The sequence below is a fragment of the Phocoena phocoena genome, chromosome 19 (genome assembly GCF_963924675.1).
Source record: "Phocoena phocoena chromosome 19, mPhoPho1.1, whole genome shotgun sequence".
NCBI lineage: Eukaryota > Metazoa > Chordata > Mammalia > Artiodactyla > Phocoenidae > Phocoena > Phocoena phocoena.
This window is the reverse complement of record NC_089237.1, coordinates 47,859,696-47,873,299: the sequence shown is the minus strand read 5'-3', so window position 1 is coordinate 47,873,299 and position 13,604 is coordinate 47,859,696. Positions and strand designations below refer to the sequence as shown.

General features: G+C 45.1%; 1 protein-coding gene across 1 annotated transcript in view; it reads right to left on the bottom strand.

Moving 5' to 3' along the window:
- RAP1GAP2 (RAP1 GTPase activating protein 2) overlaps window positions 1–13,604 on the bottom strand; it is a 204,284-nt gene that overhangs the window by 55,124 nt on the left and 135,556 nt on the right. Inside the window, exon 4 of the mRNA XM_065898044.1 lies at window positions 1,491–1,526. Within this exon, the coding sequence (XP_065754116.1) occupies window positions 1,491–1,526 (36 nt within the window). The remainder of the gene's footprint in view (window positions 1–1,490; window positions 1,527–13,604) is intronic.

Sequence of the window (13,604 nt, the reverse complement as noted above, 5' to 3'; positions counted from 1 at the left end):
GTTCTCATTTGTGAGCCCTGACCCCTTGGTGAGGGGTGATTATAAAGGACCCCCAACACTGAACACTGATTTTTGTGCAATGCCTACAAAGTATTTACATATTTCTCATTTCATCCCAACAACCACGTAAGTGGGTATTTTACATGTAAGCGGGCGTTCTTATTTATAGAAGCTGTGATATTGTGATTTATAATAAGAAATATATATTCGGTCTTCATGCAATTTGAGGCACAGAGCTCCTAAAACGCTTGGAATTTCCTAGGTGATAAGAGCAATCTTTTGTTATAGCATTTGGACTTTTGTCCTTGATTCCTAAAACAGCTCCAGAGCCATAAAGGTGAAAGGAGTGTCTTGTTATAAGTTTATGTTAATGAGGTAACTTTTGGGAAGTCCCTAAGGATGGAGGCTTGTTGCCAGGGGAACCAACCCCGATTAGAGGGTTGGAACTTTCAGCCCCACCCCCAACCTCCAGAGAGGGGAGAGGGGCTGGAGATTCAATCAATCACCAATAGCCAATGATTTAATCAATCATGCCCATGTAAAGAAGCCTCCACAAAAACCCAAAAGGACAGGGTTTTGGGAACTTCCTGGTTGGTGAACACATGCTGTGCCCAAAGAAGGCAGAGAAGCTTGCATCCCTTCCCACATACCTTGCCCTAGGCCATTCTTCCATCTGGCTGTTCCTGAGTTACAGCTTTTTATAATAGACTGATAATCTAGTAGTAACTCTTTCCCTGAGTTCTGTGAGCCACTCTAGCAAATTAATCGAACCCGAGGAGGGGGTCGTGGGAACCTCCGATTTGTAGCCAGTGAGTCAGAAGCACAGGTGTCAACCTGGACTTGGGATTGGTGTTGAAGTCAGGGGAGGAGGGTGGTCTTGTGAGACTGAGCCCTTCACCTGTGGGATCTGACCCTATCTCCAGGTAGACAGTCTCAGAACTGAGTGAAACTGTAGGGCACCCAGCTGGTTTCGCAGAACTGTCTAGTGTGGGCAAACTGCCACACGTCTGGTGTCAGAGCGAGGTGAGAACAGTGCTGTGAGTAGACAGAAAACAGGAGCGAGAAGCTTAGAAAAGGGAAGGAACTAGTGCTAGCGAGTATTAGATGCAGGATTTGAACTCAGGTCTGTCTCCCACTCCGCTGCTCTGCCTCGCAGACGTGAGATGAGTCCCCTAAGAAGGGGCTTTCTTTCCAACCCATTGCAGGGACAACGGACCCCCTCAAACCCTCCCCACATCCGTCTGCCCTGCTGGCAGGTTCTGTTTGTCTTCTCTCCATCCTTCAGGCGGAAGCCGTCCCAGAATCCTCTGTGCCGTTCGACATGGAAATGGCCTCAGGTGGTCCAGGCCATCAGGACTGTGAGTTCTCTCTTCTCTGCCCTCCCTCCAAGCACCCGAGTTTTGCCTGTGGGTTCTGCTGGTGTCGTGTCCGCTGAGGTCACTGCAGCATCCCCACCCGGTGCCTGGCTCCCCGACAATGAGGATGCTCACCTGCATTTTCTCCAGCATCTCAAAGAACTCCGCTGACTGAAAGACACAAAGAGGGCGGGGAGAGAAAGATGGGGCGTCAGCCAGGAGGTCTGCTGAGAAAGCCTCTCCGTTGACTGTCTGGAAGTTCAACCCAGGGCTTCCCCAGGGACAAAATTCATTGGGATCAAGAGAGAAGATAATTTGATCTTGCCTTTGCAGGGCTGGAGGGCCAGAATACCCCATACAACAAGAGGGGGAGAAAAGCATGCCCGGCCTGGCAAATGGCCCTGGGGAGAACAGTTACTCGGTCTCTGTCAAGAGGGAGGGGTCCCTGGGAAAAGCCAAGGTCTCCAAAAGCCCTGGGATTCAGCCTCCAGCAGGATTCGTGTTTGGGATGTTTTCAGCCCAACAGTGAGGCCAAGATGTCCCACACAAGTAGTTTTCCAACTTTTGTGGCAACACACAGCTCTTCTGTCTTCTCACAGAAGTCTCACTTAGAACTCCAACATACAAAACCAGTAAAAGCACAGCTGCTCTGGCCAAGGCAGAGCCCCTGATGTGTCACCTCTGCCTGTCCCTGTCCCCTGTCCCCAAGGCACCTTTTGGGACCCAAGAACTGGTGAGCAAAACCTAAAAACCATTGAACTGCAGCCTCCAGTGGCCTGGATGGGTTATTTTTAAAATCGTAAACTATGTTAAGTCCAAACTTTTAACCTACTTTGGTGCCACCCTTGTAAACTCCGGGTAAGACCAAAAGGAGAAAAAGTGGAATGAAAGGGTGAAGGACTGAAAGCCCTACCCTAATAAACACATGCAGAGGTTGCCCCAGAAGTGTCCCCACTTCCCGTTCTGTAAAAACAGCTACACTTTTTTGTCATAAGATCACTGCCCACATCAGGGCACTGGCAAGCCACGAGTTAATGAGCGCCCAGAAGAGACAGTCCCCAGATGAATAGGAAACAAAAGAAAGCAGTGATAAGGAAGCATGTCCTTGTCACTTCTTCATGCAGAGGTAGGGTATCCACCCTGCTTTCCTCTGCAGGCACCAATGGGCCAGAACTGCCTGCAGCCCCGTCACCCTTAGCATTCTCAGAGGAGAACCACCATGGAAAGGACCCTTGTGGAGTCACCTGCAGAGACCTGGCCCTGCCGCAGACTCCAAGTGACCTCTCCCAGGCTAAAGGTGGCCCATCAGAGGCAAAGAGTCTCTGACCCCCCAGCAGTTCAGGTTCCAGGGTCTGGAAACCCCACTTGTGGATGTACAGGGTTGAGGACAAGCTTGGGTCACCCACATCAAGCACCCTTGACCAGAAGCAGCCATCAAACGCCCAGCTCTCAAACCTATCCTTCCCACTCGTTCTGTGTATTCTTACCGACTCCAATCTCCAGGATACCAAGACTAATAGACATAAAGAACTTATTCAGATCGGTAAGGCTAGAAAGATGAGCAAAAAGAGGACAAGGAGGTAGAAACAATCAGCATTTTAAATACACAGACCTCTGACCCAACAGTTCCTCTTCGGAGAATGTGTACTATAAACACACTTACAAGTGAACACAAAGACAGATACAATATAATGGCCATTGCAGCATTTTTTGTAACAGCAAAAAATGGAAACAACTTAAATGTAGGAAATTGGCTAGAATAAGCTACATAGAATAAAATACAAATACTACGAAAGACTGTGTGCCAATAACTGAGATGAAATGAACAATTCCTAGCAATACACAAACTACCAAAACTGACTTGGGAAGAAACAGAAAATCTAAAAAGACCCATATTAAATAAAGAGATTGAATTAGTAATCAAAAAACTACCCACAAAGAGAAGCCCAGGTCCAAATGGCTTCAGTTGTGAATTCTACCCCTTAAAGAAAAAGTAATACTAATTCCTCACAAACTCTCCCAAAGATAGAAGAGGGAACGCTTCTCAACTTATCCCATAAGGTTAGTACTACACTGACACCAAAATTAACATCACAAGAAAAGAAAACTACAGACCAATATAGCTTATGAAAAGAGATGCAAAAATTCTCAACAAAATTCTAGCAAACTGAATCCAGCAACATAAAAAGAACTACCATTTGACCCAGCAATTCCACCCCTAGGTATATACCCCCAAGAGAAATGAAAACATATATTTAAAACATATGTCTCAAAAACTTGTACGCTCATGTTCACAACAGCAATATTCATAATACCCCCAAAGCGGAAACAACCCAAAAAGTCCATCAACTGTTGAATAAACGAATTATAGCACATCCATTCAATGGAATAGTATTCAGCCATTAACAAAAAAAAAAAGAATGAAGTACTGGCTCATGCTACAACATGCATAAACGTTGAATACATTATGCTAAGTAAAAGAAGCCAGACACAAAAAGCCACGTGATTCCATTAATATAAGATATCCAAAACAGGCAAATCTAAAGAGACAAAAAGTAGATTTGTGGTTGCTTAGGGCTGAGGGAAATGGGGGATTTGGAAGGTGATAACTAGAGGATATATGGTTTCTTTCTGAGCTGATGAAAATGTTCTAAAATTGACTGCGGGTAACGGTTACAGAATTCTGTAAATATACTAAAAACCATTAAGCTGTGAACTTTAAATGGGTGCCTTTATGGTACTGAATTCTATCTCAATAAAGCTGTTCAAAAAGAAAAACTACTCAGTTATTCAAAAAGAAAGCAGTAGATCGATATTGCTTATATGAGGTGCTCTCCAAGATATATTAAGGGGGGGGGTGCAAATCAGAACATCACATAGAATACGATCCCCTTTTAATAAAAACAAAACGTAAAAAGACCTATATGTATGTATATAAATGCATAGAAAATAATACAGAAGATACCTCACACTATCAAAAAGTGATTATATTGAGAAGGCGAAGAGAATAGTGAAGGGGGGTTTGCTTTATACATGGCCTGCTTCACAAGCAGGTAGACCTACATTACTGGCATAATTCAATTTCAAAGAAATAAGTTTTGGAAAGGAAAACAGAAAAATGTGCAAAGGACAGGAACAAACAACTTCCTAAAGGAGAAATATAAAATGACCAATAAACAATTGGAACATGCCCAACCTCCCAAGTTATGAATGAAGTTAAGATAAGAGTAAGATAACATCTTTCACCTATCAGATTGGCCACAATTAAAAAGAAAATCCAGTGTTGGCAAGGACTGTAGGTTAAGTGTGCACCTGGTACTTTCTGAAGGGCAGTTTGGTACTATGTGTCCAAAGCCTGAAAAACGTTCATGTATTTTGGCCCATAAACCCACTTACAGGAATTTACCCGAAACCAATATTTGGGCAACTATACAAAGATATGTATACAAGGATATCTGTCGAAACACTGTTTATGGGTAAAAAAAAAGTGGAAAGAGCCGAAGTACCCATCAATGAGGCAAAGAATAAATCATACAAGGAAGTATGCCCGTACAATAAAATACTCTGAGAGGAGATCTGTGTTGATTATGCTACGAGGAAGATTCACATTGTACTGTTAAGTGAGAAAAGTAGGGTTTAGAACAATGTGACCCCTTTTTTCTCAACATATATGTCTTCATGTTGAATATACACATCACCCCTCCAGAGAAAAATATCTTGAAGGATATATGTCAAAATGAGTTATAAGTTAAGGATAATTTTTTTCCTGTTTGCTTTTAAGTATTTTTTAAAATTTTCTATAACAATTATAAATTATTTTTGCAGTTAATCAACCACAAAGATTTCAACACATAAGCAGAGGCTCTGGCATGCCTTTTTTTGCTTCTCCCAACTCCTGCTACATGCCTTTCCTGTACCCTCATAAGACGCTGTGCCCAAGGACCCAAGTTATACAGCCTTTTGTGCCCACAGAAAGCCCCTGAGTTCAGGCCAATTCATTTCCAGGTCTAACCATGGCCCTGGGTGTTATAGACTAAGAGTCACCCCCATATCCAGCTTACCCCCTGGGATCCATGTAAACTGGCAACCAAAATACCTTAGGTGTGTTCCTACACAATGTTCCCTGTGTTGGTTAATCGAATAACCCCAAATGATTAAGTGCTGGCAAGGCATGGACTGGTCACTGGAAGTACTAGGCAAGGGCTCCATTTCTAGGGTACTTGACCTTAATTATGAGACAAAGTTACACAGGGTTATGTTACAGATGACCAGTGGTTCAGAGGAGGCATGAAGCACTTCTTGCTGGGAGGTAAGGATATTAGTTCTGTACTGCTGTAGAACAAATTACCCCAAAACTTGATGACTCGCAACAATGTCCATGGGTCGGGAATTCAAAAGTGGCTTCGTTGGTCAGTTCTGGCTCCGGCGGTTGCATTCAGAACGTCAGCAGAGGCTGCATCACCTGAAGGCTAGACTGGGATTGGAGGATCTGCTTCCAAGATGGCGCACTCACAAAGCTGTCAGCAGGAGGGCCCAGTTCCCCATCACACAGACCTCTCCATCGGTTGCTTGAGTATCCTCAAAACGTGGCGGCTGACTCCCCCGGAGCAAGTGATCCAAGAGAGAAAGCATGAAGGAAGCTATACTACCTTTACACCATCCTTTCCCTTTTATCCTATTCTTTAGAAGCTAGTGTCCACGACCAGCCCTCACTCAAGGGGAGGGGAATTAGGTTCTGAAGGAGAAAAGTATCAAAGAGCTTGTGGACATATTTTAAAACTACCACATCAAGGAAGTCTTCTTGTAAGAGGCTGGATTCCAGCCAGACCTTAAAAGATAAACAGAAATCACTTGATAGAGAGGGTGGAGAGGGCATTACAGGCGGTGGTAACTGTGAGGGCAAAGGTGGAGAAGCACGGTGTGTACTCAGTGAATGGTGAGTGGATGAACCTGGCTGCCTGAGGGCTCTGGGTCAACATCCTTAAGTTCAGACTGGAAAGGAGGGCTGGGGTCTAGGCCTGAGAGATTCCAAACGCCAAGAATTCAGGCTTAATCTGGAAGGCGCTGGAGAGCTACTGAGGTTTGGGTACAGTAGAAGGATAAAGCCGTCCACAGTATCTGTGGGGGATTGGTTCCAGGACCTCTGTAAATATCTGAGGATGCTCAAGTCCCTTATTTAAAATGGAATAGCACAGTTGTCCCCTTTATCCCCCTTTATCCGCAGGTTCCACCAACTGGGGATCAAAATCGAAATCTTTAGTTGAATCTGTGGATGCAGAACCCATGGATACAGAAGGCCAACTCAACAGGAGGGAGTAGAATCCAGTGGTCAAAGCCAGGTATGGGAAGTGACCGACCTGCTACTGGCCGGCTGCGTGGTACAAGGCACGTGATTCAATCTCTCTTACTTCCCTCACCTGAAAGCGGGATCAGCCCCTGCCTTTCAGGGCTCATGTGAGGCTGAAGTAAGAACGTGGACAAGAAGTGCCAGGGCCTGGTCCACGGCCAGCGCTCAGTAAACAGCAACTACTATAAGGAACTATTAGAAAGTTCGCTCTGGAAACAAGCTTTGCCTGTTGGGAGATGGTCTAGTACCTTCAGGACAGTTAGCTTTTCCTGATTTAGCTTTTCTTGACCTCATTGGTCTTCCCAGAGGCAGCGTGTTTAGATTACTGTTAAAAATGGGTCTATTTCCCAAATGAAGATGCTCCGTGGCCTCAGGGCTGGCACAGGTGGTGAGATGAAAGGGCTGTGATTCAGCCTCAGCCCTGAGTAACACACTGGGTGGACAATTGCTGCGTGGACAGTGTCCAGGAGCAGAAATCAGCCAGTGGCAACTCGGCCCCAGCTGGCCTAGCCCCACTTCATGGTGACTTGTTGAACTTTCCAATGGGACAGTTCCAACCTTGGCAAAGAGCAAGTCTCCTTTTCCACCCAGAAGCAGGGTGACTCAGGCCAGCCTGGAACAGCAGCTCCGGCCACTGAGTCCCACCCTTGTCCACACCCCGTGAGGTTGCTTCACGCGGCCAAGGGCGCACAGCAGGCACTCAGTAAATGCTCACTGACTCACTGGCATCGTCCCACAGGCCCTTTAGGAGAGAAAGCCTAAAGCATTCTTCGGAAGGGGATCCCCCTCCATTGGGAAGCCAGGCGCTGGATTTTCACAGAGAAATGTAATTCAGCCTTCTCATCAATAGCAGCCCAGCTGTCTAATTTATTATTAGCAACAGCCATCAACACCCAAATCCGAGCAGCGGCCAGCATTTCCCCTTGGGCTCTGCTTTAACAGTCAGTCAAGTAGGATGTGAAATCATCACCGAGAGCCAGCACCCAGCCGGGGAAACCACAGGCTGGGCCCCAAGGTTCGATCCGGGTTCAAGCCGTGTCCTCCCACCTCTCAGTATAGAAACCGACCAGTCTTCCTTCAGAAGGACAAAATGCGTCCTTGCGGGGAGAAGGCCAGAGGAGGTCCGACACAGCAGGAACAGAAGTGAACAGGAACTGCAAGGCCAGTCTTGAGGAATCTTCCCGATGCCCCTACTTGTTCACTCTGGTGCTAGCCCCCTGCCCAGGTGGTGAAGAAGTAGAAGCAATGGAAGGGATAGAGCATGTGCGAGTGTAGCAGGGCCACCACCCCATCTCAGCACCCTGTGCCCTTCCCGCGGGCAGGAGCAGCCTGGCCTGCCTCTCTCTGGTCCACAGCGGCTCTACACGTGGACGTGACCTTTCCTGGCAGATGGGTGGCCACCTGTCCTCTCCTTCTTGCTGCATTGCAGGAAGGGCCCCCACCAGCACACACCCCTCCCTTTCTGACTCTAGTTGAAGTCGCACCCACTGCCATCCATCTGCTGCCCACCAGATCCCTGCGGGGGGTCCTGCCCTAGCTCTGGCCTCCTCTGCTTCCCTCCTGCAGGCAGGCTGTATTTGTGTGTGAGCAGTCTGCCCAGAAGGTACCACACGCCCACTGCTCACACACAGGATGAGGCCATCTGAGCGCCTGCACCTTGAAACAAGGCTCAAAACGGCACCGACTCACAGGGCTGTGGTGGGATAACGTGAGCCAGTCTGCAGAGCCGGACACAGCACCCAACGCAGAACTCGCTCCGTGCACAGCAGCAAGTGTCTCCTTATCCCACCTCAAGCCAGGGCATGCATGAGGAGGCCAAGGCATGTCAACAGCAACCAGAAACGGTAAAACAAGACGAGGATGGAGGACAAGGTGTCTTCCCCACCCCCCACAGTCCCAGGAGAATGGGATGGAGATGTGGGCTGGGTGGTGCTGAGGAGAGGAAGAAAACGGGTCTGAGCAGGTTTCCTCATTATACAGAGAAGGAAGACACCACAGAAGAAAAGGATTTCTGGAGAGTTTTGTAGAGATTTTTGGAAAGCTGGGAGAGTTGGGAACCCAGAGCACACACCCCATCAGGAGCCAGACCCGATGTGTCCCAAGCCCACCCAAGCACAGCACATGCTGCGCAGCCCTGGCTCTGCTGCTGGCTCAGAGGCCCCCATCCAGAGGACATCAGGATGAGGGCCAGCTGGCCGCCACTCTGGTTGCTGGAACCTGCAGAAGGAGGCAAAGGGCGGTTCACTAGAATAGAAGGTCCTTGAGGGGAGGGCTCTGATTATTTTGTTCACTGCTATATCCCTGGATGTACAGCTGCCTGGCACAGGGTAGATGCTCCAGAAACATTTCCTGAATGAATGAGAATGAATTGGGCAGGGGAGACTGACTCCTAGGCCTGTGGGTGGCCGGGGCTATCTCCTCAGGATGGCTACAGTCAGGGCAGGACAGGCCAATGCATGTGCTAGTAAGGGCTGTCTCTTCTCTGGCCACAGACTGTACCCCTCACCCTGGACAGCCAACAGTTGCATCCAGGTCCTATTCCAACCAAGCCTCTTTCCCCCCTCTCCCCTGTGCAACCTTCATGCTTCTCTTTCCCTTCTTTGGTCTGCCTTCATACCAGCTCACACTGAACATAGCTCCTCAGCTGCTTGAGGCCTGCAGAGGCACAGCTTCAACTATGTCAACTTGGGCCAGGAGCATACAAGGCTCTCTATTACCTATGGCAATGGTGATACAACGGAATTACCAGGAGAGCGTGTTAAAACACAGGTTCCTGGCCCCAGCCCTAGGGAATCTGAATTGCTAACACATTCCCAGGTGATATGGATACTCCTGATCCAGGGACTACACTGTGAGAACCACTGACCTATGGAATTACAATGTTTAATGCAGGGGGTGTATGAAAGGGACCAACCTGGCCAGAGCAGAGATTGGGCAGGGAAGCAGGGTGGGAGGATGGCTGGTTTTTATAGGACAACTTAAAAATTATGCAGATTTATATTTAAATCTGTAAGAGAGGATTTGAAAATGCAAATGACTACAAGTACCAGGCAAGTAACATAAAAGAATGAAGAGATAATAAGAGATTGAATCGGTAATCCAAAACCTCCCAGCAAAGAAAAGTCCAGGATCAGATGGCTTCATGGTAAATTTCACCAAACATTTAAAGAAGAATTAGCACTAATCCTACATAAACTCTTTCAAAAAACGGAAGAGGAAGGAACACTTCTTAATTCATTCTGTGAGGCCAGCATTACCAAAACCATACTAAGAAACTACAAGGAAACAAAACTACAGATCAATATCCTTAATGGATATAGATGTAAAAGTTCTCAACAAAATACTAGCAAACCAAATCCAACAGCACATTATACATTGTGACCAGGTGGGATTTATCCCAGGAATGCAAGCTTGATTCAACATAAGGAAATCAATCAATGTAATATATCACATTCATAGAATGAAGGGAAAAACCACATAATCATCTCAGCTGATGCAGAAAGAGCACTTGACACAATCTAATACGCTTTCTTGATAAAAACACCCGGAACACTAGGAATAGAAAGGAACTTCCTCAACATGATAAAGGGCTTTTTTTTTAATCCACAGCTAACATCATGCTCAATGATACTGAAAGCTTTTCCCCTAAGACCAGGAACAAAACAAGGATGCCCACTTTCACCACTACTATTCAGTGTACTGAAAGTTCTAGCCAGAGCAATTAGAGAAAGAAATGAAAGGCATTCATATTGAAAAGGAAAAATAAAACTATCTCTATTTGCAGATGACATAATGCAATATAGAAAACACAAAAGAATCCACAAACACTACTAGAGCTAATAAAGGAAGCCAGCAAGATTGCAGAGTACAAGATCAACATACAAAAGTCATTTGTATTTCTATACACCAGCTATGAACAATCTGAAAATAAAATTAAGAAAACAATTCCATTTGCAAGAACATCAAAAAGGATAAAATACCTAGAACAATTTCAACACGGAGGTAAAAGATTCACACACTGAAAACTAGAAGACTTTGATGAAAGAAATTAAAGAAGACTTAAATAAATGGTATGACATTCCTTATTCATGGGTTGGAAGACTCAATACTGCTAAGATGGCAGTAATCACCCAAAGTGATCTACAGATTCAATCCAATCCCTATCAAAATCCCAGCTGGATTTCTTTGCAGAAATTGAAAAGCTTATCCTAAAATGGATGTGGGAACTCAAGGAACTCAGAAAGCCAAAACGTTCTTGAGAAAGAACTCACAATTCCCAATTCCAAAACTTACTACAAAGTTACAGTGATCAAAACAGTGTGGTACTAGCATAAGGATAGACATATAGACCAATGGAATAGAATTTAGAGTCCAGAGATAAATCCATGCATTTATGGTCAACTGACTTTTGACAAGGGGGTCAAGACTAATCGATGGGGAAAGAACAGTCTTTTCAACAAATGGTGCTAGAAAACTGGATACCCACATGCAAAAGAAATGAAGTTGGACACCTATACCTCAAACCATATACAAAAATACAAAAAGCAACAATCTAAACCTAAGAGCTAAAACTGTGAAACTCTTAGAAGAAAACATAAGTTAAATCTTCATGATCTTAGATTTGGTAATGGATTCTTAAATATGACACCAATAAAAAGGGAAATATAAATTACTGAACTTCATCAAAATTTAAAACTTTTGTGCTTTAATGGACACTATCAAGAAAGTAAAAAGACGACCAACATAATGGGAGAAAATATTTGTAAATCATATATCTGATAAGCACCTAGCATCCAGAATATATAAAGAACTCTTACAACTTAACAAAAAGACAAACAACCCAATTAAAAAATGGGCAAAGAACTTGAATAGACGTTTCTCCAAAGAAGATATACAAATTGACAATAGGCACATAAAAAAAATGCTCCACGTCATTAGTCATGGGGAAATGCAAATCAAAACCACAATGAGATACCACTTTCATACCCACTAGAATGGCTATAATCAAAAAATAGAAAATAACAGGTGTTGGCAAGCATGTGGAAAAACTGGAACCCTCATACATTGCTGGTGGGAATGTAAAATGGTACAGCTGCTGTGGAAAACAATTTGGCGGTTCCTCAATAAGTTAAACATAGAGCTGCCATATGACCCAGCAATTCCATTCCTAGGTAGATACCCAAAGAACTGAAAACAGGTACCCAAACAAACACTTGCACAAGAATGTTTTCCACTTGTACACTAAAGAGCCGCACTATTCACACTTGCCAAAAGGTGGAAACAACCCAAATGTCCATCAATTGTTGGATGGATAAACAAACTGTGGTGTATCCACACAACAGAATATCATTCAGGCATAAAAAGGAGTGAAGTGCTAATAAATGTTTCAATGTGAATGAACCTCAGAAACATCCCATGTGAAAGATGCCAGAGACAAAAGGTCACATACTGTATGATTCCATCTCTGTTAAATATCTGGAATAGGTAAATCAATCCATAGAGACAGAAAGCAGATGGGTGGTTGCCAGGGGCTGGAGTTGAGGGAGAATGGAGAGCAGCAGCTTAATGGGATTTTATTTGGAGGTGATGGAAATAGTTTAAAACTAGGTAGAGGTGATGGTTGCAAAATATTGTGAATGTACTAAATGCCACTAAATTATACACTTTATTTATTTTTGATGTGGACCATTTTTAAAGTCTTTATTGAATTTGTTACACTATTGCTTCTGCTTTATGTCTTGTGTTTTTTGGCCCTGAAGTACATGGGAACTTAGCTCCCCGACCAGGGATCGAACCCGAACCCCCTGCAGTGGAAGGCGAAGTCTCAACCACTGGACCGCCAGGGAAGTCCCGAATTATTCAGTTTAAATGATTAATTTTACATTGTGAAAATTTCCCCTCAACAACAACAAGAGTTGGGGGACTGAAACAATGGTAAACTGAAGAGTACATGCTCCTTCCAGAAGAGGCAACTGCTGCTCATCTCTGCCAGGCTGCAAGAGGAAATGCAAGCTCGATGTTACCAGAGTTTTCAACTTTTCAGGATAAGCCAGAAATCCAAATTTGTAGGTAAACTCTCCCAACTTCTATGCATTGATAACCAATTAAAAGTTTTTAGGACTTCCCTGGTGGCGCAGTGGTTGAGAGTCCGCCTGCCGATGCAGGGGACGCGGGTTTGTGCCCTGGTCCGGGAAGATCCCACAAGCCGCGGAGCGGCTGGGCCCGTGAGCCATGGCCGCTGAGCCTGCGTGTCCGGAGCCTGTGCTCCGCAACGGGAGAGGCCACAACAGTGAGAGGCCCATGTACCGCAAAAAAAAAAAAAAAAGTTTTTAAAATCTCTACGTAGACCAAACAAAATTCATCTATGAGCCAAGTCAGTCCACAAGACACAATTTCCAAGCTCTGCTGTGTACAACAGGGAGCCATTGAATGTTCCTGAGCTGGAAAATGAGAAGATGTAAGGAAAGTGTAGGGAGCCCCAAGGTATCCTCTTTTGGGCACACGTGACATGCCAGGCACTGGGGCACTGAATCAGTGCCACCCCATTAGTACAAATGCCACCCCATTAGTCCCAGGGAGGGATGGTTAGAGGGGTGGAAGGGGTTGAGTAATTAAGCAACTTGCCCAAAGTGAACACACTTAGTAAAAGGCAGAAGCCAGATTCAGGTCCAGATCTATCTGAGTTTGCCAACTCCACATCTCAACGTGCGTGTCTGACAGACATCTCAGACTTAACTAGGCCCAATACAACACTCCTTAACTCCTTTTTTTTTTATCATTAACTCTTTCCCTCAAAAACTTTCCTCCACCTTAGCCAGTCTCCCCATCGTCCACCCATCCTGACGCTCAGGAGAAAACCCCCAGGATTATCACTGATTTCTTCCTCATTCCCCACACGCAAC